Raw genomic sequence first — 26059 nt, forward strand, 5'->3', positions numbered from 1 at the left:
ATCGGCAACTTTTGACTCACTGTATAGTTCTGATGTGGGCCTCAGTGCAGAGGTACTTGCAGACGTCTAACCTCTAAACCCATACTTCATGCACAGGCTTAATCCCATGTATTCTTTCTCTTGGAAAATCAGCTCTTATGCTTTTTCTACTAGGAAACCTGGAAGCTGGTTTTCAGACAGATAATATTGGGAAATGGTTTCTGTGTGATGGTTTGGTTCTGGGAACCTTGTCTGAAAGCACACTTCTTCTCGTACCAATTCTATTGGTCAATTAGAATTCACCCTGGTCTCATCTCATTTATGCAGTGGAAACAGGCTACATTTTATCCCCAAACAGAGAATAGAGGAGGGATGTCAAGCACAAAGGTAACCTCAGTTTTTCTTCATTTTGCTCCTTCATGTTTACAAGTGTAGAATGCAAATGGGGTGAGTTGAAGGGGTGTGAGAGAGAGACTGGAATCAATTATAATAATAAACGGCACCTCTTTAGCACTTAGTATGGAGAGAAAATTTCCTGTAATGTCCTGTGCACACTTGCATAGAAGCAGGTGTCATAGAATAAATGAGATTTACTTATATGATGTCGTATGTTATGGTTCTCAAACTTTTTAGCATCGGGATCCACCTAATAAAAAAGTTTCACTTTACCAGGTGCTCAACCCTCTGTGGCTATAATGGTGATGGGCCAGCAGTGCTCCCCCCCCCCCCCAGGAACAGGTTGTTTAACCCTTGATGCACATAACCTAATCTATCCTGTCAGTTTCATGAACCACCAAAAATTTGGGCGTGACCCACAGTTTAAGAACCACTGTTTGGGCTATTGAGTGAAGGTCAATCAGTGGTTACTCATTAGGAAGATGAAATAAAGAAGTTAAGTCTTATTCCCTTACCATATCCTAATTCCTAAAGCTGTATTTTTTTATTCTAATGGGATTAGAGAGAGGGGAAAAAAACTCAGTGGATTTTTTTCCCCTATACTGTCCTTCCCAGTAATAACTGTTGGAAGAGTGATAGCTGAGACAACCAATGTATATAGACAGCAAGTGTGAAAAGTTTGGCTGCCACCAGAAGAGCGATAGCTGAGACAACCAATGTATATAGACAGCAAGTGTGAAAAGGTTGGCTGCCACCACTAGCGGGAGTTTATTGCTGGTTTGCTCTCTCCTACTTCTACTGGACCACACATTTGGCTTCTTTTCCTGCCTTGCTGATTCTGCCTCTGGAAAGTGACTGCATTTCTTTATCCCAGTAAAGCTGTTAACTAAAGTCAGTTCTGCTGTATGTGGGACTGCTTGATTCCCTCAGCTCTGCTAACAGTAACAGAGCTGGCATTCTAGATCCTAGGAGTCCCAGGCCTTATCTCATTTCACACAAGAATGTTTTGCTTCATTGGGAGCGACTGGATTGTTTACTTAGACTTTTTATGTTTTATGATGCCCTGTGGTGTTTAACTGAATAAAATAATCTGATTCCTTTAAGACAACTGGATATGGAATCAATACCATTCAACTCTAGAGTGGTATTCAGAGTACAACAGGACTCAATAACGCAGAAATATTTCTGTGTGTTGTACATCTTGCAAAATATTGATCACTCTCTCTATGGAAAGGGGAACCAGCTTTCCTGAATGGGATACCTGCATCCTTGATGGTTTGTGTTTTACCCAATGTTCTTGGTTTTAAATAAGGTAAAGGCCAGTAGTCCCTGTTTTAAAAAGGAAGGCTTATGTTTATGAATAGAAAAAAGTCTTTAGAAAGAATAAGCTATTAAATACAGTAGTAGTTTTTAAATTATGTGAAAAAACACAATTCATTTTCCTTTTTTCCAACAAGAAGTTGTGTTTTGAACTTCTTTCAAGGTGTTGAGATCCTTAAAAGCTTTTTTCTTTTTCTTTTTTTAAGTAGCTTTCCCTAAATTAAATGTTAAATTAGATTTTAAAATTAATGTTAGATGTTAAAATACCCTTCCCAACTATGAAACCTGTATTTGGATATTGTACAAACTTGAGTTTGTACTTCTTGTGTAATCCCTTCTTGTGCGTTGGATGTATGTGTGTGTTTGGGGGGGGGGGAGTGACATCTGAACAGTCACCATGTTAACTATAATGGGCAGACCCGCATGGAATGCAAACACATTGTGAATTTTAGTTAGCAAACTGGAAGCTAGCCTCCCAAATGCCCACACTCTCTCTTGCCTCTCAGCTGTGGTTAAGTAGTAGGCATTTAGTAGGCACTGGCACAAATGAATAATTAAGGAAAACAATGTTTCCTCTTAACCCCATTTCTGGACAGTGTCTTTTAGCCAGCACTTTTCTTAACCCAGAACCTGAAACAAACTTCAAAATGTATTCAGATCTTGGGCTAAGGCAAACTCTGCTTGGAATTCACCATGGTTGATGGCAGCAGCAATGAACTGCTTAACCATCAGAAAAGAGGAAGAGGATAGCTTGCTTATAGGAATGCTCCTGGTTTGCTGATCCTTGGCAAAAGTTCTGCATTTACTTCTGCAAGTTCCTATGATGGGAAATTTGCTGACTTAGCTACCCAAGTCTTAAGATACACTGTGCCAACAAATCACTGCCTATACTTTGGCATGTAAGCTTCTCTGTGAGCTCAAAGCTAATTACTCTGGTCTTATCAGGCAATGGTCCTTAGGAGGTATCTAGCACACATTACTCCTTCAGTGAATATTACAGTCAACTGTAAGGAGCCAAAGTGTGTAAATTCATGACTCATCCTTGCCAACATCAAAACTATTCTTTAACAAGATTTGTGCCTCAAATAAAGAGATAAATTAATCTGACCATTGCTTGGAGATGTTACTTCACTATTACTAAATCTACATAAGCAAAGTTAAGAGGTGAATTGCATATAGTGAAACATACACTGCATTGTATGTGCATTATTGTCTTGCATTGCACTGTCTTGCACTGCAATGCAAAGCACTGCACTGCATTGCAATGTCTTGCACTGCATTGTATGTGCAATGTCTTATGTGCATTATTTTAAATGTGGGGTTTTTTTGCATTCAGATGCACATTTAATTGTTAAATTAATTGATCTTAATATGGTAATTTTTATTGCTCACGATAACAAATTAGAAACTTGGATAATTTGTTAATGTGTTTTCCTATATTGGGTTGGATTCACAGCTAACTGTCAGGTTAATTTATTTGACACGTTCCGGAGAAAAATTATGGAGATTGTTTTCAACAGGAGAGCTCAACAGGAGGTTGAACGTTGGCAATACCTTTTAGTGGCCGAACAACTCAAGCAGTCTGATAAAGCAGAGGGAGACCAAATGGAATGATTGGTTGCACTTTAACAAGTGTATTGCTGATTCTGTTTAATTTCATTGCTCCTAGATGTAAATATACTTGAAAAATGAAAAGTGTATAGTGCAGTTCCATCTTGATTGGTTGAGTTCTGTTGACTTCTCAGCTCTTATTCTTAAATATACTTGTGCATTCAGTGACACTGTCAAGTGTGTTCACAATCAGAGCTTTGATACGCGTGCGATTCCTTTCAAGTACCCCAGTAATCGTGTCGAGTAGTGCTTTGTTTGTAGCCTTTTATTTTCATGGCTAGGGAAAGCAGAGCTCATTGTGAAAGGCCAGCAGGTGTCCCAGGGCAAGTCACTGGTATATTTGCTCACATTTGTAAATGGTTTTGGAGTTTTATTTCTTTCCTGAGGGCAAAAAAAGAAGCTTTGCTGCTGTGTACATTTCAAATGATGACAAAGCAGTACACTTATAACAAGAAGTCTAGGTATGTGTACAAAAATACTTAGAGAGTTCTCGCTGTGCTGCGGGAGGTAATTCATAACATTCATGTTGTATATGCCTAATTCTCACCAGGACTGAACTTGATGAAAACCAGTTCTGTTGGTTGCTGATTGGCTGTTGCCCATGACATCATGTCACTCTACCCAGAGCATTTTTACAACATCAAAAAAAAATTATTCTGGTTGTTGATGATTTCTTTTAAAGTAATGAATGAACTTTTTGCTTAAATGTACAAGCTATGCTTAATTTTTTTAAAATCTTGCCTGGAACCATATGAGGAGGCAAAATCAACATCCAAATTCCTAGAATTACTGCTACATACATCTGTGAGAGAGATTGTGGAGGCCTGCTCTCCCCTCACAAGATGAAAAAACTGTAGCAACTCCTGTCTTTTAAATAACTTTATTCATACCCCAAGCTAATTACCATAGGCAGCACTGAATGTGCACATGGAACTGCCTCATCCATTAAACTGGGTGGACAAACCACCATGCTCAGGAGCTTCATGTATACGTTATGGCACACATAACGTTATGGTATACAGGAAGCATATGATTTTAGTCCTCTAAGCATACGTGGGCTCTGCAAAGAAATTGTTGGCAAAGAAAATGTCCCGTCTGCAAGAGCTGGGAACACTAAGTACCTGAGTGATCCGGACTATTTTTGAAAGACTCAAGTTTGTTTTTAGGGCATGCTATGGGTTGCTTCATATATTGCGCATGAATGAAACATTTAGTAGATACCTGCTTCTGCCTTGTAACGCACAAAGTGAAAACATGCTTTTTTCCTTCCCAGTATTTGTACAATGGGCACATATATGTCAGTGAAACAGGGTTAACTCTGGCTTCCCAGAGCATACTTCCACAGGGTTCACATGTTTTAGCCTCCTTGTATGTTAAGGCGTGAAACAAGTACAGTATATGTGCTAAATATGTAACATGTACCTGTCAGTGCCAGCCTTGGGAACTTTCACACTTGAAGTGAAAACTCACTTTGAACTGGGCCTTAATTTTTTTTTTCTTAATGTTACACTAAAATGGAGATTGGAGGGAGTAGAGCAGGGTCCTCTCTGGAGTCTCCTGCTCAAAGCTACCACTTCATAATGGCATGTACTTCAGTACAAGCTGCTTCTACACATGAATGAAGCATTCCTTTTGTAAGTCTGAAATTTAGGAAGCTGGGTAAACTTCCAGTGGCTTTAGGACGAATTGTTTATAATCTGTTTTTTGTACTGAGGTAATCTTTGCAATAGCTAAATGTGACGTAACCAACCTAAGTAACAAATCTTGTTGTGGATGTGTACGTGTGAGTGAGAAGGAAAGAGAGAGGTGATGAGGTCCAAGATGGTACCTACAGTTTACTGAAGACCATGGACGGAATGTCCTCGTGACTAAGAACTTGCTTTCATTCAGCTAAGCAACCTGAACAGAATTAAACAGGACAGGAGGTAATTCATTCAAGCACAAGTCATGTAAATTGATATTTGCCTAACAGGACAAGTAATTTTTCCCCCTCTTGATATCTGAGAGAAACTACGAAGAGAAGACATTTGTGAAGTTTCGTTTCCAGTAAGAACCAAGAACCATATAAGAACCAAGTTCTTCTTTCTGCAAAGAACAACCAACCCAATTTCTGTGGGAGACCATTTATCCAGTTTGTATTGAACAAAAAGGTACCCACATGCTTACATTTGCACTCCTCATAGTTTTTGAGATGACTTGAACAATATTTTTCACTCAAAAGTCCATTGCAACCCATTTAGAATACCATTAGAAAAATGCATGTTTTATCTGTTCGTTAAATAGAAAATTTAATGTTAAGGCAATGTTAAGTGCCACATATAGTTGGTTTGCGGTTTTGGTCTGATTCAATCAGTCTACATTGTTTTGGTTTTCCCCTTTGTAGATTTGCTTTTCCCTAGTGAACTGCTGGAAGAAGGTGAGGTTGATTTTTAAACCCCTTTTTATAACCCCCTTTTGGTTGCATCCGTAACACCAACTATGTTGTGCCTCTGCAAAAGTTATTTGTGGTGATAAAATTGAGCAAAAGGGCTGAGTTTTGTCAAGGTATATTTTGAGAGAACTGAACCATAACGTTTTATAGGGAAAACCGAATATTTTCCCTCCTTATTGGAGCAAATGTAACAAACCTGTCAGTTTCACATGGAAAGCACACAGAAGCTCACCTTAATTTGAAAAAGTTATGGTGGTGGAAAATGTCAAGTCAGGAGGAATGGGGAAGAAATCAGGGGAAAAGCTGAACTGCTTTAACTGATGGATTCCAGATGCACAATTTCCTTTTCAGCACAATCCTATACTCTGTTTGCACTGTTGGAGCGCACAGGCTGTCGCAAGTGTGCCATAAAGCACATCGCAACAGCTTAGGAGTTAGTGGCGCTGATGGGAAGGCCTGTGTTGTCCCTCTGATGCAGGTCTCAATGCGCACTGGAGCAGGTAAGCACCTTTCAGGCAGCGGAGGGACAAGGGGAGGATGATTCAGGCCTGGGAGGGGGACGGGATTGGTGGCAGTGGTACACGCCATATCCTATCCCCCTTTCCAGGTCAGATCGGACGACACGGATCCACTCAGATTTGTGCCAGTGATTTAGCAGGCACAAGTCTGAGTAGAGCTATTGCTACAGTTGGGACTTGCCCTAGGGCAAGGGGACAAATGTCCCCTTACCTTGAGAAGACTTCCAGACTACAAAATTCTCCCACAGGATACAGTGCAATCAATGCTGGTCCCACTGCATCGGAGCAGGTGAATTTCAATAGGATTGGGCTTCCATGTCTTAGATTTGAACAAGATTCTGTAGTCTTTTTTTACTTGAGTTGGAAGTAGGGTAAGGCCTAGTGGATAGTGTCAGAACTACATACAGTGCTTCAGTATGTACTTCCAGTGGGTTCCGTTTGGCTGTCAAATCAGTTTTCATTTTGTTATAATTGCTAAAATTGTACTGTGTTTCAAAGGATTATTTTCTGTTGTTTTGCTAAACCACTAATCACAAAATGTAAAAAGGAAAAAAGTTAACATTAAAGATTGTGAAAGTGGTTAGCGTTGCCATTTAATGATATGTACATTAATGTAAAATACTTGCAGGTATTTGTAAATATTTTTTGTAACATATGTATATTCGGTGGGAGCTGAAATACTGTAAAGTTATGCACTTTAATTCTTGTTGAAAACTTTAAAAATTTGTATCCTGTAAAATAAAAGCATCATTAAATCAGTGATTGTTCTCTGTAACTTTTGTGCTCTTGTCTATTTCTGTTTTGTATTTATAATTGGTTAAAAAAAAAAGAAAAGACTAAGCATCTTGGTGAGGACAAAGAATAAAATGCAGGATTCTAAAGTGAAGGAGATACATTTCATAAGAAACAGCTGGGTAGACAGAGTGGCAATGGTAAGTTCAGTTTATTTACAAATTTATAACTTGCTTGATCTCCCCAAAGCGACTTACAGAAATCATAAAAATATAAACCATATAAAAATATTAAGATCTAAAAGATCTTAATTAAACCTAAAAATCTCATAAAAGTCAAGAACAAGAAAAAAGCAGAAAACCATCAGCGAACAATAAATGCAGGCCCATAAAACTAATCAGCATAAAAACCTTAAGTATCCATATTAAAAAGCCAGAAAATCAGAAGGCTAGTGTAAAAAGAAATATCTTTAGGCCCTGCTGGAAGGTCTCTAAATGAGGCATAAACCTCTAAGGAATAAACTGAATAAATAAGGCATAAACAGAGAGGGAGGGAATTTGAAAGCATTGGTGTCACTACAGAGAAGGCCCTACTTTAGGTTTAATTCAAGTTACCAAATTATCTTTTATCTTAAAGAACAGTTGCTTTAAAAAGCAGTTGAGGCAATATCACTTATTTGAAAGCAGTTCAAGAAGTACAACTTCATTAAGATGCAAAATGTCACAATAGCAGGTCTCTGCAATGTCAATTTTAGAAAATGCTAACATAAGTAACATGGAATAGGTCAGGCTGTCTGAGAGAGCTGGAATATTGTACAGCGCAGGACACATGCTGTCCTTCAAGTCAGCCTTCCCAAAGAACCACCCCCAGTCTTACAGAAAGATCTACAGCCCTACCTGAAGTATAATATTTTGTATGAGAAATTGGATGGTCATTTCACCTTTAAGGTGGACGCAAGACCTTGTTGTGCCTCCCCTGTTTTGTGCTCTATCTTAAAGCTTTTTGACACTGCCCAGGTTTTCCCTCCAGCCCCTGGCGTTATCCATGGGAACTTTGTATTATCACATTTGCATGCTGTCCTTCTTCCTGTGAGCTCGGTGTGTCATGGTAGAATAAAGATGAGAGACAGACTAAGGGGAGAAAGTTTCCCCTTAAAAGTTGACTGCCTGAACAGCTCCTCCTGACCAAGGAATTAAGTCAGATAGAGGTTGAAAGAGATGTTTCAGACCTCATTGATAAATTAAAGATCAATAAGTCACCGGGCCCTGATGGCATCCACCCTAGAGTTATTAAGGAATTGAAGAATGAAGTTGCTGATCTCTTGACTAAAATATGCAACTTGTCCCTCAAAACGGCCATGGTGCCAGAGGATTGGAGGATAGCAAATGTCACGCCTATCTTTAAAAAGGGAAACAGGGTGGACCTGGGAAACTATAGGTCGGTCAATGCCTCATCAAAGATAGAATCTCAAAACACACAGACGAACAGGCCTTGCTGAGGGAGAATCAGCATGGCTTCTGTAAGGGTAAGTCTTGCCTCACAAATCTTTCTAAATTCTTTGAAAAGGTCAACAGGCATGTGGATGCGGGAGAACCCGTGGACATTATATATCTGGACTTTCAGAAGGCATTCGACACGGTCCCTCACCAAAGGCTACTGAAAAAACTTCACAGTCAGGGAATTAGAGGGCAGATCCTCTCCTGGATTGAGATCTGGTTGAAGACCAGGAAACAGAGTGGGTGTCAGTGGGCAATTTTCACAATGGAGAGAGGTGAAAAGCGGTGTGTCCCAAGGATCTGTCCTGGGAACTGGTGCTCTTCATAAATGACCTGGAGAGAGGGGTGAGCAGTGAGGTGGCTAAGTTTGCAGACAACACCAAACTTTTTCAAGTGGTGAAGACCAGAAGTGATTGTGAGGAGCTCCAGAAGGATCTCTCCAAAATGGCAGAATGGGCAGCAAAATGGCAGATGCGTTTCAATGTCAGTAAGTGTAAAGTCATGCACATTGGGGCAAAAAATCAAAACTTCGCATATAGGCTAATGGGTTCTGAGCTGTCTGTGACAGATCAGGAGAGAGATCTTGGGGTGGTGGTGGTGGACAAGTTGATGAAAGTGTCGACCCAATGTGTGGTGGCAGTAAAGAAGGCTAATTCTGTGCTTGGGATCATTAGAAAAGGTATTGAGAACAAAACGGCTAATATTATGCCATTGTACAAATCAATGGTAAGGCCACACCTGGAGTATTGTGTCCAGTTCTGGTCGCCACTTCTCAAGAAGGATATAGTGGAAATGGAAAAGGTGCAAAAGAGAGTGACTAAGATGATTACTGGGCTGGGGCACCTTCTTTATGAGGAAAGGCTATGGCGTTTGGGCCTCTTCAGCCTAGAAAAGAAGCGCCTGAGGGGGGACATGATTGAGACATACAAAATTATGCATGGGAAGGATAAAGTGGATAGGGAGATGCTCTTTACACTCTCACATAACACCAGAACTAGGGGACATTCACTAAAATTGAGTGTTGGGAGAGTTAGGACAGACAAAAGAAAATATTTCTTTACTCAGCGTGTGGTTGGTCTGTGGAACTCCTTGCCACAGGATGTGGTGACAGCATCTGGCCCGGATGCCTTTAAAAGGGAATTGGACAAGTTTCTGGAGGAAAAATCCATTATGGGTTACGAGCCATGATGTGTATGTGCAACCTCCTGATTTTAGAAATGGGCTACGTCAGATGCAAGGGAGGGAATCGGGATGCAGATCTCTTGTTATCAGGTCTGCTCCCTGGGGCATTTGGTGGGGCCGCTGTGAGATACAGGAAGCTGGACTAGATGGGCCTATGGCCTGATCCAGTGGGGCTGTTCTTATGTTCTTAAAGTGGCCTGGTTCTCATTGAAGTGGTGAACAGATGAACTATAGAACTGCCTTCTGCTAAATCAGGACACTGATCCATCTTGCCCAGCAGAGCCCACTCCAGTTGGCAAGTTTCCCTCCCACCCCAAGAGCTTGAACTGAATTCTTTGCCAGTCCCACTGCCTGGGATGCTTTAACTGAAGATGCCACAGAGTGAGCCTGGGAATTTGTGCAAGTAAAGCCTATACAGTCCCACTGAATGCCCCCTCCCACATTAGCACACATGATCCAATGCTTCTTGAAACAAGTGAGGAAAAAAATCTCTGCACATGGAATACAAGATGCCAGTGATAAGTGATTGGCGGAGACTTTTCTAACATGCTGGTTTTCAGTGTGCAGGAGATAGCTCTGAATGGAAGAACATTTAATCCTATGAGCCCTCTGTGTTCATACCAAATGCTACAATGCAGCCCAGGCTTGTCACCTCCATGAGATCTAGGCCATAGTGGTTTGCTTGCTACCAGCCAGTGAGCTTTGTGACTGAGTGGGGATTTACAGCTGAAGTTCCCACACACTGTACCAGTGACATAACTGTGGCATCATTCTGGCTTGCCTTGACAAGCTTGACGTCTCCATCTGCATTGCACAAGTTGGTTTTGGATGTCGTTGCTTAGATGTCACTTCTCTCACTTTCATTTCCAAAGGGCTTCATGCTCTTTCATTGCAGTCACTTCATCCTTAAAGTTAAGTCTCTATTGCGAAGAGAGGGACTCCAGTCTGAGAGCACAGCAGATTTTTCCATAGCTATACAAGAGGTACATGCCCAACTCATCATCTGTCGGACTGCACTGATGCTTTTCAAGGGAGCACATTAATGTTCTTTTTTCTGCTTGTTCTCTAAGGCTCACAGGTCTTCCAGCAAGCAGTTGGTTCTGCAATATTCGACATAATCAAACTCCTGGATATCGAAGACAATTTTGCTCCACTGCTTGTAGGTCTTTCTGCCATTTGGGTATTCCACCACAAAATTTTTGATGCCAAGCATAGGTAGCGTGACTTCACGATAGATCATTTCCATTCCCCAAGCCTGTATGGGCAAAAACGGGGGGGGGGGAGAGGCTATTTCTGGTCTCAAAACAGGACAGTGCCACATTTAGAGCCAAATGAGATGTAATGCAAATCCCATGGCTCTGCTTCATTAATTTTTTAAGATACTGCAAATAGCCATGGGGAGTAACTAGTTTTGGGATGGCAGAATTGTTTACAATTTTTTAACCCACCCCACACCAGATGTTTTGTGGTCCGGACCAACAGGACATGACCCAAGAGATACAGCTTAACCCTTAGCAGCTGGCCTGATCTAGTGTGACAGACCTCAAGGAGATGTAGAGACAACTAGGAGACATACATGGATAACAATCCAGGCCTTGCTGTTTTCCTATACTGTTCCAAATGAGCAGCTGTCCTTTCCATGACTGGCAGGGTTATGACTCCAACATGGAAGGGTTACAGTTTTGTCCGATCTACTTCAAGTGGACAGCAGGCTCTACAGGTTATTCAACAACTGCTCAGATGTGTAAGACTGGAGTGTAAAACACCAAACCCCACAAAGTGCACTTATGTTCATTAATTTCAGAAACCTTAAAAATCTGGGGTGTGTTTGGATTGTGGTCTAGCTGTGTAGAACCAGAGTGAGCGTCACCATCTTGGCCCAGATGCAAGTATGCTTGAAGCACCAATTACATGCACTACAAAATGTGAGATGAAGGGGTACCCCTCCCAAGGTGTGATGCAGCCGGATTGCATGTTGTCCTGCACCTGCCTGCTCAGCTCGTAGGCAAGCTGCAAATTCTATTTGGACAACTGGGACCCTTCACAAGATACGCTGCACCTCACCCTTAAGGTGTTCCTGGTGAAGCGCACTCTGAATAAACTAGCTCCATAAAACCATTTCTGCCCAATGTTGCATATAAGTACGCAACAGGGACCAAATGTATATACCTGTGGGCCAGGTAAAAATGGGTTAAACAGACAAAGTTAAGGCTATTTTATTCAGGACAAGAGCTGAGAATTTATGCAGAGATGTGTCCTTTACTCTTTTATCCTTCATATTCTCTGGTCACATACACTTTCTTCTCCAATGTCCTGCAGTGAGCATGCCTGAAGCTATAGATGCCTCGCAAAGAGTCGGCTTGTCAGAGGTTTGCCATTAAGGCCCTCAGACCCCTAGCAATCCACTCCTACAATGCAGATATGACCTGAAACTCTGAATCTGGTATCTTTTGCAGAATTTTGAGATGCCCAAGGGATTGCTGACCCTCGAAGCTTGGAACTCAAAGGAGTCAGAGGAATAAGTCCAGTATACTCAAGGCTGGTCTCTCTTCTACTTCCCACCCTCTCCCCACAGCAATTGCTCTTCCTCTCTTAGGTAAGATGATGGAATGAGTCCAGTTCACTTACCTGCCCACATTGCTGGCAGCTGATAGAGCGGCCTGGCTTCCAGTCCTTAAACTGACGATCAATTGCCACGCAGCCAAGGGATGTTTTGTAGTACAGCCTGCATCAAGGACAGAAGTCCATTGATAAAGCATATAGAAGGGCGGAGCTAACTTTCAGTGAAGTTGCAGTGAACTTTGGGGGTTCCCGAAGAGACTGCGAAATAGATATGTTTTCATGTGCCTAAACAGCTAAGGCACGCTTCGGTGCCAGGAAGACGGTACGAAGAGCTGAGAGCTTGAACGGGGGGGTCCTTAGAAACAGGCAATTTCAAGGATTTCTCTCTGTTTTGCTCTGTGCTGAAGCATATCTATCCTGGGCGCCATCTTGGAGAAGCTCGGAGAGCTGAAAACCCGTCCTCCCACGGCCTAGATACAACAACATTGCAGCGAAAAAAGCTATTAAGAGTGAATGAACTTGGCTCGTTAAAAAGTCTTACTGAGAACTGTAAGTAAGAAGTCTGGAGGAGGAGGAGATAATTCAAGATTATTCACGCTGGCCGTTAGCCACCCAGGGGGGGAATAGGTGAATTGGTATTTCCCCTGCTGGAGTAAGTATAAGATTATATTTTTTTAATGGTATGTACCAAAGAGAAATAAATAAGTAATCTTCAACGAAGGAAATAAAGTCTACCTTCATTTTCCCAGCAAAAAGCCTTTATTTAAGCCTGGACTCTGCTACTTTCGGTTTCGGTTTCTCAGCAAGAGGCTTGAATTTTTTTTCTTCTTCTTTTGGTCATTTAAAGGCATACTAACCTAATTTGACTGTGGATTTGATTGACTTTTTTGATATAAAAATTTGGAAAGTAGCCCTGGATACAAAATTAGAAAGTAGCCCTGTAGGAAGTGGCTCGAGTTGGTGTTGATAAAAATGGCTTTTGAAAATCTAAAAGATGATCGTGAAACCCAGGCCTTGTTGGTGGACTTTCTGATGGATTTTAGAAGAGAAATGGAGCAACAAGTCAGAGAACTCTCTGAACAAATTGGGCAAATAAGCTCCTCCCTTGTAAACTTGCGGGAACAGATTATAAACAATAGAGAAGAAAAAAGAATGGATCAGATGTCGGGTGAAGTTAAAGAAGTGGAGTATTTTGAAATGGGACATGAGATAGAAGAAGCAGATGTCATAATAACTGAGAATCTTAAGGAAGAAAAAAGACGAAATGTTCAGAGAGCAAGCTGTCTCAAGAAGAGGAAGAATTTATGGATTGAATTCAAGAATAACAGAATGAAAAAGAAGAAAGAAAAACAGAGGGGGGACTTAAGAAGAAAAAGAAGAAAAAGAAGAAGTGGAAGAACCAGTAGGAGGATTAAGAGGGAACACCAATAAGATAGAGTACAAAGTAAACAATAAGAAGAAGGGCAAAATGGTTGAATAATAAATAGAATTTTTTTTTTAATATATTATATTAAAATAGATGCAAATGAAAATCTGAAATATAAATATTGTGGAAATTAAGTGGTATTAAGATATAATATTTTATTAATTAGATTAAATTAAAGTGGATGAAAAGGGAATTTGGAATATAAGTATTGTGAAAATTAAAGTGGTAAATATATGAAATAAATTAGATGGAACTGCAATTTTGGAATATAAGTATTGTGGATAAGTGAAGTATAATATTATTGTAATTGGAGATATTTGTTTTTAGATGTGATAATAGAAATTAAGAATCAGATAAGAGATTGTATTTTAGAGGTTAGTTTAGTGGTAAGAAGAATCTATAAGTAAAAATTTGAAGCCTTTTTTGATTGGATAGTTAAGGAAAATGATGTATAACATGTTATAAGAGATATTGAAGGAGGTAATACAATTGTAATCAGAGACTTCTTTTTTAGATGTCATATTAGAAATTAAGAATTAGATAAGAAAGATTTTATTTTAGAGACTAGTTTAGTGGTAAGAAGAGTGTATAAGTAAAAGTCTGAACTATTTTTTTTTTATGATGGGATAGATAAGGTTAGAGGAAAAATAGGGAATGTTAAAGTATTAACCAGTAGAGTTAAAGAATATGATAATTTTTGTATTGATTATTAATTTCGTTTGGATTAATGTTTGTTGTAATCGATGGCCACCACCCTCGTGTGTGACCTATGTAGTCCTAGCCCTAAGTCTATCCAATTTTCCTTACCTGTATCTGTAATAAATAAATAAAGCATTATAAAAAAAAAAAAGATAAAGCATATGGACTGAGATATTTCTCTCTCTCGCCCCACTCCTGCAGAGACTTGCCAAGAATGTTGGGGGTGGGGGAGGCGCTACAGCAGCTCAGTGGTGGCAGAGCGTCTGCCCTGAGTGCCGAACATGCATTTTCAGGCAGAGCTGGGAAAAACCTCTATCTGAATCCTTGGAGAGCCCCTCTCAGTCAGGGTAGCCCATGCTAAGTTAGATGGACACCAATGTCTACGGCTGCTTCCTATGTTCATATGCTGAACATGCAAGTCTGGCCCTTGAGCTCTGGTCCCTGTTTCAATTGCTCTCTCTCTGTGACATTCCACATGGCATTCCTTTTCCTCCACTGCACAGTGCATTACACAGGCTGATCCACTTCCTTCCAGCACCCCCTTTCCAGTTGTACAGCTCTATAATACCGGCACCTCTGCTTCAGTTCTGATAAAAGGAAGGCATCCTTCCCTCTGTGCCGATTTAACACATCTGCATAACCAGAAGATTCTGACAACGATGCGTTTGAATCGTTGTTGGAGCCTGTTTGATTTTTTTTAAAGAACTGGGCAACGTCATGACCAATTGATCTATTGACAGCTATTAGCCATGGTAACCAAAATGAGGTCTGTGTGCGCAATGATGGCAGACTGGGTGCAACTAAGTGCTGGGAGGGGCAAACCAAATGGGAGTGCCTGCTTCGGGGCCTGCCAATGAACTTGTCGGAGGTTTCTGTCAGCCTGCTGTTGGAGACGGAACGCTGGGGAAGGAGGAGTTTGGGTCTTGCCTGCTCCAGCAAGGGGATTCTTGTGCTCCTGTTTTGTGAATTTTGACAGTGTCCAACCAAGAGTGAGCTCTGTATGGGTCTCCGTTATTCTGGGTTGGGGGCAATCAGGATGGAAACCCTGAAAGCACTATGTTCATGGTTTTCTCTTCCCTCACCTGAAGTTTTGGTTGATGTTTATGTGGTGCGTTTTCTCGACTTTGCGCAGGTCAGAACCGTGACAGACGGCCTGGTTGCAGTTGATGCAGTAGAAGCGCACTGTGTGTGGAGCATGCAGCTGGAGTCGCTGCTCACGATTAGCATCCCGCAGCCTGCGGCTGGCAACAGCTTCACACTGTAACTCTTTAATCTGTAGGAAGAGTGAAGACAGTGGCTGAGTGGATATGAACAACAGGACGGTCTGGTTGATGTTACAAGGCAGGGGCGATGCAGCCAAGGAGTCTGGTTTCCAAGCATCCAGGCTTCCCCCTCCTCAAGACCTGGCTTATCTTTCTTACAGTGGGTGGGTGAGTGCAACAGGTGAGCAACATCTAGTACAGCAGTCTTCAACCTTTTCCATGCCATGACCCCAATAAATAATGTATGAGACTGGAGACTCACGTTGGCCCAGCCCTCCCTCTTGGGACCCTATCCATCCACTCCCTGCCCCCGTTGCTGCCCAGTTCCCATGTCCATAATGCCCTCCCAGCACTGTTAATTGTAACCAAATATTCTTATTAGAGAGAGAGCAGAAAAAGTTACCATGAAGCTTGGCACTAGTAAACACTATTGCTAAGAACCTGAACAGCGCAGGGCCACAATCGCCTGATACCTGAAGAGGTATACCAGATGCTTCCGTCTTTACTTGGTGATGCTCTAAAACAGTGGTCTTCAACCTTTTACATTCCTGTAAGTTGCCAAGACCCCATAACTGAGGCTTTGTGACCCTGTTGGGGTCCCAACCTCAAAGTTGAAGAACACTGATCTCATCACTCAGAGCTGGAATGGTTGCAGTGAATGCAATGTGGGGTGAGCCCACTTCAGACAGCTTTCCTAGATGACCTGGAGGACATTGGTCTCAGCCACTCTTGCCCACCTATACAAATGGGGAATCTGTAAATGCTGGTTCTTTATTTACAAGCGCTCTGTTCCTTAAATGTGAAGATAATGAAAGATCATCTTAATGCCATGTGGCAGAATGTGGAAAACAATGTGGTACAGAGCTGTTGCTGGACTATCCTGCTTCAGAATGAAGGTGAGGGATTGCAGAAAAGGGAAGACAGCCCAAATTTCAGGGAAAACGATCCTAGTGCAAGCATGTCCCTGATGTGCTAGTTTTCTATGTACAGAGGGTTCTTCTTGAGGGACATTCAAACATGTTGTTTCCCACCTACAACCTAAAATGGTCCAGTCCAGCAGGAGCTGCACCATGCAATTCTCCTGCATATGCAGTTAAGAGGTAAATTTACAGCTGCTCAGCTGACTCTACCACCCAATAAGGGTAAGGTTAGCAAATACTCAGGAGTGACCTCTGCATCTCTTTTTGTGAATTTTCTTTTACCTCCCCCAATGTTCACTTACTGCCCCTTCCCAGGGAGTCATTTACTTTCTGGAGGTATTCTTGTTCAGGCATCTCCTGCACCCACTCAATCGCTCTCTCCATCAGGCCCTCCAGCAACTCATTGCGCTTCTCACGGGTCACCTCTTTACTGTGAGTCTTGGCCAAAACAGAGCAGATGCTGTTCGGGGCACGGGCACGACCCCTGGCCTGAAGAGGTAAAAAAAGAAAGACATTTAGGTCCATTCCTAGAAATTCCAGCCCAGCTATACCTTCCCTTATCAAAGCCACTCTATTTTTATAACACAGCCGCCCTTCCTGGCCTTCCCTGTTGTAACCGCATTGTTTTCTTGACCTAGAATAGCGATGTCATTTCCTACCAGCGCATGTGGAGACCAATCAGATTCTCTATTCATGACAAAGGGCGGGGTGATATCAACCAGAGGCTCCCCAGAGAACCAACTGGACTGACCTGCACCATGGCGATTTCATTGGTCATCAGCCCGTAGCGGACCACAATATTGCACTCAGGGATGTCCAGCCCTTCCTCAGCCACGCTGGTGGAGAAGAGTAAATTGAGTGCTCCTCCGCGGAATTGCCGGATGATGTTCTGCTGCTCATTCTGAAGAAAACACCCAAGGTAGAGTAGAGATGTAAACACTTGTTCAGAATGTGGGGGGAGATATCCTCCCTCCAGCCTGGTCTTCTGTGGGATCATCTTGGTCCCTTCATTTTTACCCAGCACTCTACTGTTGAGCTCATTCATCTCACTTGTCACACCAACTCCATCCTCAAATTCCTTCACTGACTCCCTGTCTGTTCCTTGGCCTACCATAAGCTCCTTGCCTTAATGTTCAAAGCCCTCCATACCCTCAATCCCATGTCTCAGCTCTTGTGTTACACTACCTTCTTCCTGTGGGGCTACTTTCCTTACCCAGGGGAAGGGGACAAATGTCTCTTCCCCCAAGGAGCCGCTGCTGGCTGCCTGGCATGCTCAGGATTCCGCAGCAGCCATTTTGGCGCCATGGCAGCCCTGCGCTCTGGGCAGCTCAGGATTGGGCTGCCTGTTTCTAAGGCAGGGCCAGGCAGATCATGGCCTACTGGTAGACCAGTGGCAATTGTCCAGAGCTTTTGTAATATCTGGTATCACCTATAGCACAATATTTTTTCAACGGAGGCAGTTCATCAACTTGTCAAGAGATATGTGTGCACGTATGAACCAGCTCTCACAGCGCGATCTTATGCATGTCTACTCAGAAGTAAGTTCCATTGTGTTCAGTGTGTATAGGAAAGTATGTATAGCATTGCAATCTCAGTCTCTCTGGGTTGGACGCCCTGTGGCAGGACAGGGATTCTTGGACCCACGCCTTCCTTACCTGTGTCATGTGTTTTGTCTGGTTGCTGTATCCAGCCCCAGTGAGGACATCAGCCTTGATCCCAAGTTGAAGCAAGGCCTGGTTGTCTTCTACCCACCGAAGCAGGGAGTGAGCGCTTTGGCGTGTCCGAGTGAACACAATGCCCCGCGAGCTCCTCAGTTCTCGAAACTGGTTCTGGAGGACTTCCTGCAGCTTATGAAGCCTGGGATTTTCATAGAGCTCGTCTTCAGCTAAAGTCAAGAGGTGCTGCCTGTTACCTGCAAGACAAGATGCATCAGAAGCTGTAAGGACAGCCAAAGACTCCTTTCTCAACTCTCAGTCACCTTCCTTCTTGCACAACATGCCCAAATAAGTCGCCTCTAAAAGTGTTTGTCCTGCAGAAAACCTGCATTTTCTCTCACTTAAGGCAAACAGCAGCCTGCCGAGCAGAGGAATACATTTTGATGAAGCAAATAGCTCTGATGATTAAATACCCCTCTCATCACTGCTCCAACAAAACTTGGAGTTTGCACAACTGGGAGCGATATTTCATTAAACAAATATAAAAATGGTGAGATCCAATAATGAATCTCACCTATAATGTGTAATTTGCCTCTCAGTTGTCAATCATCCAAACGCAGAGAAATCAAGTGATGGCCACACATGGGCAAAGTCTGAAAGAACCTTCAGAGTAAAGGAGGACAGCCTGCAGCACTTACTCCCTTCTGTCTTCCATCGTTCCCATCTCTAAGACTTACTGGCAAAGGTCTGGATCAGGTAGCGTTCAGTTGGGTCCTGCAGCACCTTGGTATCGTTTTCCTGCCGGTAAAACTCATCCAGGGTTTTGAAGGCATCGATCATGCGCACGGTGTCATTGATCAGCAGGGCATCATTATATTTACGGAGATGCAAGGCACACACTCGGGTCTTTCGGCAAAATGCTTTTGCACCTGACGTTATGCAGAAGACAAAAGGCTGTCATGACTATCCGTTACCTTATGTTCTTGTTGGTTATTTTAGCCCCTAAAGATTCTACCTCATAGGGAAAGGACATACAGACATAAGCACAACTGTTTTACCAATGGTCTTGAAGACCACTTTGACATGTGATATAGTGCAAGAAGGTGTGGGCAATATAGACAGAAAATCTGTTGGCCTGTTTATCACATTAAGAAGAAAGCACCAGTTAACAGCAGTTAGTGTTGAGAAGTGACGGGTACTCTGCTACCTGTTTTGTTGCTATTTTCTCCTCATCACTTTTGGTTCTTGATTGGCAACTGAGAGACCACCAGGCAGTTCTCCTTGGGGAACTGAATCTGACTAGATGCTCTTGTCACTTCTTCAGTTTACTTTAACAGTAAAGTTATCTAATGCCTGACATAACTCCCTGGGGCATTTGGTCCCTGGGGCATTTGTCCCTGGGGCATTTGGTGGGCCACTGTGAGATACAGGAAGCTGGACTAGATGGGCCTATGGCCTAATCCAGTGGGGCTGCAAAGCATTATGTTCCCAGAATGCTTTGCTTCTTTTCTTGACATAAAGCTACATTTCAGGTTGTAACCTGCAGCAGATCATCTGTTTACCTTAGGGTTCAGTGTCTAGCCCCCGCCCCCCCCAAAAGGAGGAAATATTATCCTTTGTCAACAAATAAGAGATAGACATTGAACTATGAAAAGCATCCTTAAGTCAATAACTATACGAAGAATTAAGCACAATGTCTATTAATTGTTACTATTACCAGGAGAACCCCCTACTTGTCTATATTGGCATGCTACAGTTCAATCTGGCTCTTCAACTATATTTCAGGTAAAATTTCAAAACCTCATGATTGGCTGATAATTTGTTGATGTTGGTATCCTGTGGACCTTCAGGGGCGTACAGGGAGTATGAGCCACACCGGGTGACACGCACAGGGGAGTGATACCACTACTGGCCAAAATTGTTTAAATCTTGGTATTTTCTAATAATACCATCATGTTGTATATAACAATAATAATAATAATAATAATAATAATAATAATAATAATAACTTTATTTTTATCCCGCCTTTCTCCCCAAAGGGACTCAAGGCGGCTTACAACATATAAAAACATAATTTAAAAACAAATAAAAACATATTAACACATCATAAAAAACAGCAGTCAGAGTAAAAAATAGGTAAAAAGAGCATAGAGCAGCAGCAAGTCATAAAAGAATCAGGCCTGTAAAAAATATTAAAAGATGTTAAAAAGATGTTAAAAGGCCGAGAACTCAGAAGGCCTGTTTAAACAGAAGGGTCTTCAGGCCTCGCCGAAAGGTCTCAAGAGAGGGAGCCATTCTTAAATCAGGGGGAAGGGAGTTCCATAGTGTTGGTGCCACTACTGAGAAGGCCCTATTTCTTGCAGCCGCCCCACGTACCTCCCTAGGCGGCAGCACTTGTAAAAAGGCTTTCTCTGATGACCTAAGAGGACGAGCCGGATTGTACGGGAGCAGGCGATCTCTAAGATACCCTGGTCCAGAGCAGTATAGGGCTTTAAAGGTCAATACCAGCACCTTGAATTGGGCCCGGAAACGAATGGGCAGCCAATGCAGCAGCTGGAGAAGCGAACTGACAGAGTCGAACCGCCTACCTCCAGTAACCACACGGGCCGCCGCATTCTGCACTAGTTGCAGTTTCCGAACCATCTTCAAGGGCAGCCCCACATAGAGCGCGTTACAGTAATCTAATCTCGATGTCACAGAGGCATGGATCACCGTGGCCAGGTCTGCACGATCCAAGTACGGCCGCAGCTGGTGCACCAGCCGAAGTATATCATTTGATGCATAATTTTATGCAGAATAAAATGAAACAAACCACATTGAAATATCTCTATTCTATCAAATTATAGCCAAAAACCCAGCGGGGGCAGGGCAATGGTGTGTTACCACACCCACTGCCTGGGTGTTGCCCCGCCCACTGCATGAGAGGTCATCCATCATGGGAGTGACATGCTGAGCCTCTCATACCAGGTATAGGAAATCCTAGCACTGCCACTGTTCAGGATACAGTGCCAAAATGTATCAAGCAGAGAACTGGGGTTTTGATGGTGGTTGCCAAGAGCAAAGACCCCCAACTCAGTACTTGATAACTCCCAGTTAAAGGATCTTACTTTGCAGGGCTCGAAAAAGCTGTTTTCAGTCAAAAAGCTACTCAACCTGGCACTGGGAATCCTTCCTTCTGCACCCAGTCCATGCATGGCAAAGCCTGCTCTGTCACGCTCACCTTCCTTCTGAAGCTCCACAATATGCTGCTCAAAGATCTGAGTGCCAAAATCTGTGGTCAAGTCAGGTATGTTCAGGTAAATATGGATCTGAGTCATTATATCCTTTAACTTTTTTCCAAAGGGATCCTGCAGAGGACAGATCAGGGGCAGTGTCCTTATTCACAAGTCAAATGGACACATATTAAGAGTACCAAAGTCACCCAACCTCCGCTCCATTAACTCACTCACTGCACATTACCCAAGGCCTTTGTTCAGAGAGATCATACTGCTTCTTTGGTGGTGGGATGTGACGATCAACATAGAACTTATGTTTATCAGCTGACATGATCTTGGCAGTGTCCAGGTTGGCACAAATCTGGAAAGATTTATATCAATTGCATGAGCACTGGAGGCTCAAACCAAACCTGCTATTAGACCCAGCACTCTCATATCACTGGTTGGAGTGCCCTGCAGGGAAGGGTAGCAGGAGGGGGGGAAGACACAAGCATTCCTATGTCACTCCCAGGTGAATTTGACATTTGTTAAAACACTTTCCTCTGGTATATCATTTTTGTACATGCAGGAAGCTTTTGTGGAGGAGAATTATATCAGGCCGTTTCCTCATCAGTAGTCTGAAATGGTACAGTACTAGTGCAACTTTACCACCTCATCTGCTGTTTGTGAGAGTCAGGCCTGTGTTTGCAGCCCCGATACACACACAACAATTAACAATGAGGGAGGCAGTAGTATCAGTGCCTCTGGTATTTGGGCTCATAGTCTTCCATCACTTCCATCCATCACTGACCTGCAGGATGTGCTCCTGGGCCCCCTGCAAGGTGCTGGCACCTCCTGTGCCCAGAGAGGCTGTGAGTCCCAAGATCTGTGGCAATTTCTGCTGGCCTTGCTGCTTACGCTCCAGGTAGTCCTCCATGATCTTGTTGTAAGTGGTTTCTTTGTGAGTGTGATGGCACTCATCAATCACCAGCAGGGAGAAATCTGTGCATAGGACCGAAGGCAGAGACCACTTTGTGAACTGATATACTTGTCTCTGCTATACAGTAGTCAACTCATTTGAATCACATGTTTACTTATCCCCAAGACAGGAAAAAGCTACCACTGAGGAGGAAGAGCTTTGATGATGATATGAGATGTTACAGAATCTAGCTGCTAGGGCAAAACGTTCATTCTGAGATTTGGTTATTGGATTGAGATTCAGATTACTTTCAAAAAACAACCTTGAGTTTCTTGGTTTCAAGAAGAAGCTGAGAACAAAAAGACACCAGACAGCATCACTGGGCTAACAATACTGGCCTACACTGCTGGCATGTTGTATGGATTACTGCTATAATGTGCATGCATTCAAGGTGTACACCTTGAATTCTACCCAGAGGTGTACACATTTGGTCCCTGTTGCATATACGCAGTATTGGGCAGAAATGGCTTAAGGGTCATATGTGATGCGGAAAATTGAATGGCATGGGGAGAAGTAAAGGTCAGCCCTTGGCATTGGCAGGGATTCTGTTCCCAAACCCCTGCCTGCCCTCCCCATGCCAAAACCCATGGATAATTAAATTCACCTGTGTTCTGAGGCATGGGGAGTTTCTTTTTGGTTAAGAACCTTTGAAAACAGTTTCAAAGGCAGCACCAGAGTGTTCCTGCGGATGACATCACCAGACACTAACCTGTCAACTCCACATGCATCTCTTCCTCCTGACTGCTGAGGGCATTGTGCAGGATTTGCGCTGTGCAGATGATCAAGTCGTTGATCCTCACCACCTCTGAGAAGAAAAACTTCTGGCTGCTGTCACCACTGATAGACGTAACATTGAAATGCTTCTGCAAGGCGCTGAACTCATTTTTGAGGTGTTGGTCTACTAGAGGCACCTGCCAGGACAAGGATGCAGCTGTGAAGCATTTTTGGAGAGAAGGAACTGAAGGCTTGTCCCTTGAGACAGGATCTCCAGTCTTCCCCACACGGCTGCCTTGCAAAGGCAAACACCAGAGGGAGGACAAGTACCCCCAAGCAATGCTATCTTTCCCCTGCTCTCCATTGCTGCAGGGATACTTGAAGGAAAAGCAGTTTTCACATAGAGTATTTCTTTTACTGTCTATCAAGAGAATTAATATAGAAAAACAACACTTCATCATGTGTTCACTTCTATTTACGTTTAGGTGGGTAATGTTGATGCAAAGTATGATGCTACAATATTTTGCTTTCAGACCTCCAGTATGTAGGACCAAGCTGCTTCCTCCCAGAAATGCACGTTGCCTCTTCTTGTGCCACCTCCCCATATTGTTGCTTTTGCCACTACTGCTATTGTGTCCTTACCGTGTTTACCAAAACAGCCACCTTGCTCTTCTGCTGGCTCTCCAGGTGGCTCTTACAGACGTAGGCAGCTGCCCGGGTCTTCCCTGCACCGGTTGGCAACCAGATAATGATATTTTTGCCCTCCAAGGCAGGTTGAATGACTTCCCACTGATAATCACGCAGCTCCATATGGCCACTGCTTTGAAGGCCTGCCGATAGGCTGGAAAAGTCTGAAGGACAGAAAGAGCCAAATCAGCTCTGCATCAACTCCATGACCCTTAGTCACAAGGACTCCTTTTCTTTACTGCTTACAAGGCCTTTTTGGCTTGTAACACTCCACGGTTCTTCAGAACATTCAACAGTGCACAGCCCCCAAAGTCAAGGGATTCAGAAAATTGTCAGTGGTAGTAGTATCAGGGATACTAAGGGATTTGGCACCGCAGGGGCACAAAATTTTTTAACACCAGATGCCCAGAATACCCCCCCCCCGGGGTTCCAAACAGTGGGCAGAATGAAGGAGAATGCAACAGTTTCAGGAGACAATGGCAAGGAATCTAGTACAGACATGGAGAATCCAATGGAGAAGAGACAAAAGATAGAAGCCAGAGGCCATCGTGGCTGCATGTATAGCCACTGGGCAATTTTTAACACCTAAGAGAGCTGCTGGAGTCCAATTCCAAAAGATGCAACTGGTGGGAAAAGAGCAGGTAAAACCATAATTTAATAAGCAAAGAAGCTAATTTCCAATTTATTTTGACCATAGAAAATTTCTTCCTTTGGGGAAACCAACAATTAAGCAGATACCAAAAAAGAGCATCCTAGTTTGTTTCACCACTTAAAGGGCCTGCACTGAAGTTCAACTTATTAAATTACACCTTTTTATTTTTTTAATGCATATCTTCTCTGCTGTTCGTGGGGTGACCTTTTTCCTTTGCTTGATCTGCAGAGCCCGGTTCTGCCTGGACCATCTGCTAGCTAACCGCACAGATGGTTGTGGATTATTCTGCCGTGACAGAAAAGCATTCTTGCACATACACCCATTTTGTCACAGTCTCAGGGATGTCTACCAGTGAAGTTGGGAAACATGATCTGAATGCATGTCCTGCGCCCAACAGAACCTTGGAATACAGAAGCAGCATGGTGGTACAAAGATACTCCTGTCAGGGGCAGCATGATGGGCATAGATCAGTGGATCCCAACTTTTTTTTCACTTGCGTACCCCTTGGCAGACCACCTTTCAGAGCGTGATACCATAGTCTTTCGAGACTGAAGGTTGCCAACATGATGACTCCTCCTATTAGCAAGATGTTTATAATTAATATAGTTGCTGCTATTTCAAATGCATGTGTTTTCAACTACTGGTCCATATCTGATCATACACAAATTGATGACCAAAAACTAGCAGTTGCTGGGGCTTTCGCAGCCAGCTAGTTGTCTTCTTTCCTGCCTTGCAAGCCACACAAGGCATTCTAATACACCTTTTTCCCACATTATTCCATTCTTTTTTGGGTACCCCTAAAGGTCCTGGCAAGTACCCCTGGAGGTACACATTCCCCAGTTTGGGAACCACTGTCGTGGATGATTAGCATTAAAAGGGCCCTGCTGCATCCAACTAGCCTAGCATCTTGTCTTCCACAGTAGCCCCATTGCGCAGTCTAGGGAACAAATATTTCCTTACCCCTAGGGACCTGCAGGCTGCTCTTTACCATCTCTGGATACTGAGTGGGCCGTGTGGCTCTGCTGTGCCACTGCTGGTCAGAACTGGGCTGCCTGTTCAGTATTTTCATCCTGGACCTTCCCTCTGAACTTCTTTTCTTGACAAATGGGGTAACTAAGCAGTTTTGCTAAGCTTCTTAGAAAAGACTCCTTAAGATGAATAGATCATCCATACTAATTACTATAGTTTGAATTATGGGTGGTGGGCTCTTCCTGACATACAAAATGCACTGACTCTCAGCCAATGGAATTTCTGCCCACCCATCCACCTCTGACACAAGTACCTGTCCCTCCTTCCTTCTGCCTTCCAGAAGGGAAGGATGTCTTCAGGTCCAGAGCTTGCTCTTCTAGGCACAGAAGCCAATGTTTCTGTTGTTCAGTCTCTCAGATCCAGTGTGAAAAGTCCCGGTTCACCACTGCACCAAATGCTTTCTTTAGTTTCCTTCTTTCCAGAAAACGAAACTTAACCGTGGGTGGCTTGGGTGTGCATGGAGGAGCCCCAGCTAAGGAGGTTCTCAACAGCCACATGGCAAGACCTTTTGCATTGACTCTGTCAGAGCCACTCCTTCTTGCAGCAGCCGCCGGAATACTGCAGATTTCCTGGAATCCCATATGAGAAGGATAATAATGATTGTGCATCTATGTT

The 26059-nt window shown here is 43.1% G+C and overlaps 1 protein-coding gene across 2 annotated transcripts; it reads right to left on the minus strand.

The window, feature by feature from the left end:
* Positions 1-7192: 7192 nt before the first annotated feature.
* On the minus strand, positions 7193-25850 carry DHX58 (DExH-box helicase 58). 2 transcript variants are annotated; one of them, XM_066633786.1, is made up of 13 exons: positions 25698-25850; positions 23719-23927; positions 23072-23273; positions 22195-22385; positions 21649-21765; positions 21410-21536; positions 18927-19118; positions 18190-18446; positions 17286-17435; positions 16862-17023; positions 15435-15625; positions 12294-12390; positions 7193-10920 (listed from the first exon to the last, which is right to left on the minus strand). In XM_066633786.1, the coding sequence occupies exons 2-13, from the start codon at positions 23884-23886 to the stop codon at positions 10738-10740; spliced, it is 2037 nt and encodes a 678-aa protein (XP_066489883.1). In that variant the 5' UTR covers positions 23887-23927; positions 25698-25850; the 3' UTR covers positions 7193-10737. The 2 variants fall into 2 exon arrangements, with proteins under 2 accessions (XP_066489883.1, XP_066489884.1); XM_066633787.1 differs by lacking the exons at positions 7193-10920; positions 12294-12390 and adding an exon at positions 12487-12697.
* Positions 25851-26059: the final 209 nt, after the last annotated feature.

Source organism: Tiliqua scincoides, chromosome 7, assembly GCF_035046505.1.
Source record: "Tiliqua scincoides isolate rTilSci1 chromosome 7, rTilSci1.hap2, whole genome shotgun sequence".
NCBI classification, from domain to species: domain Eukaryota; kingdom Metazoa; phylum Chordata; class Lepidosauria; order Squamata; family Scincidae; genus Tiliqua; species Tiliqua scincoides.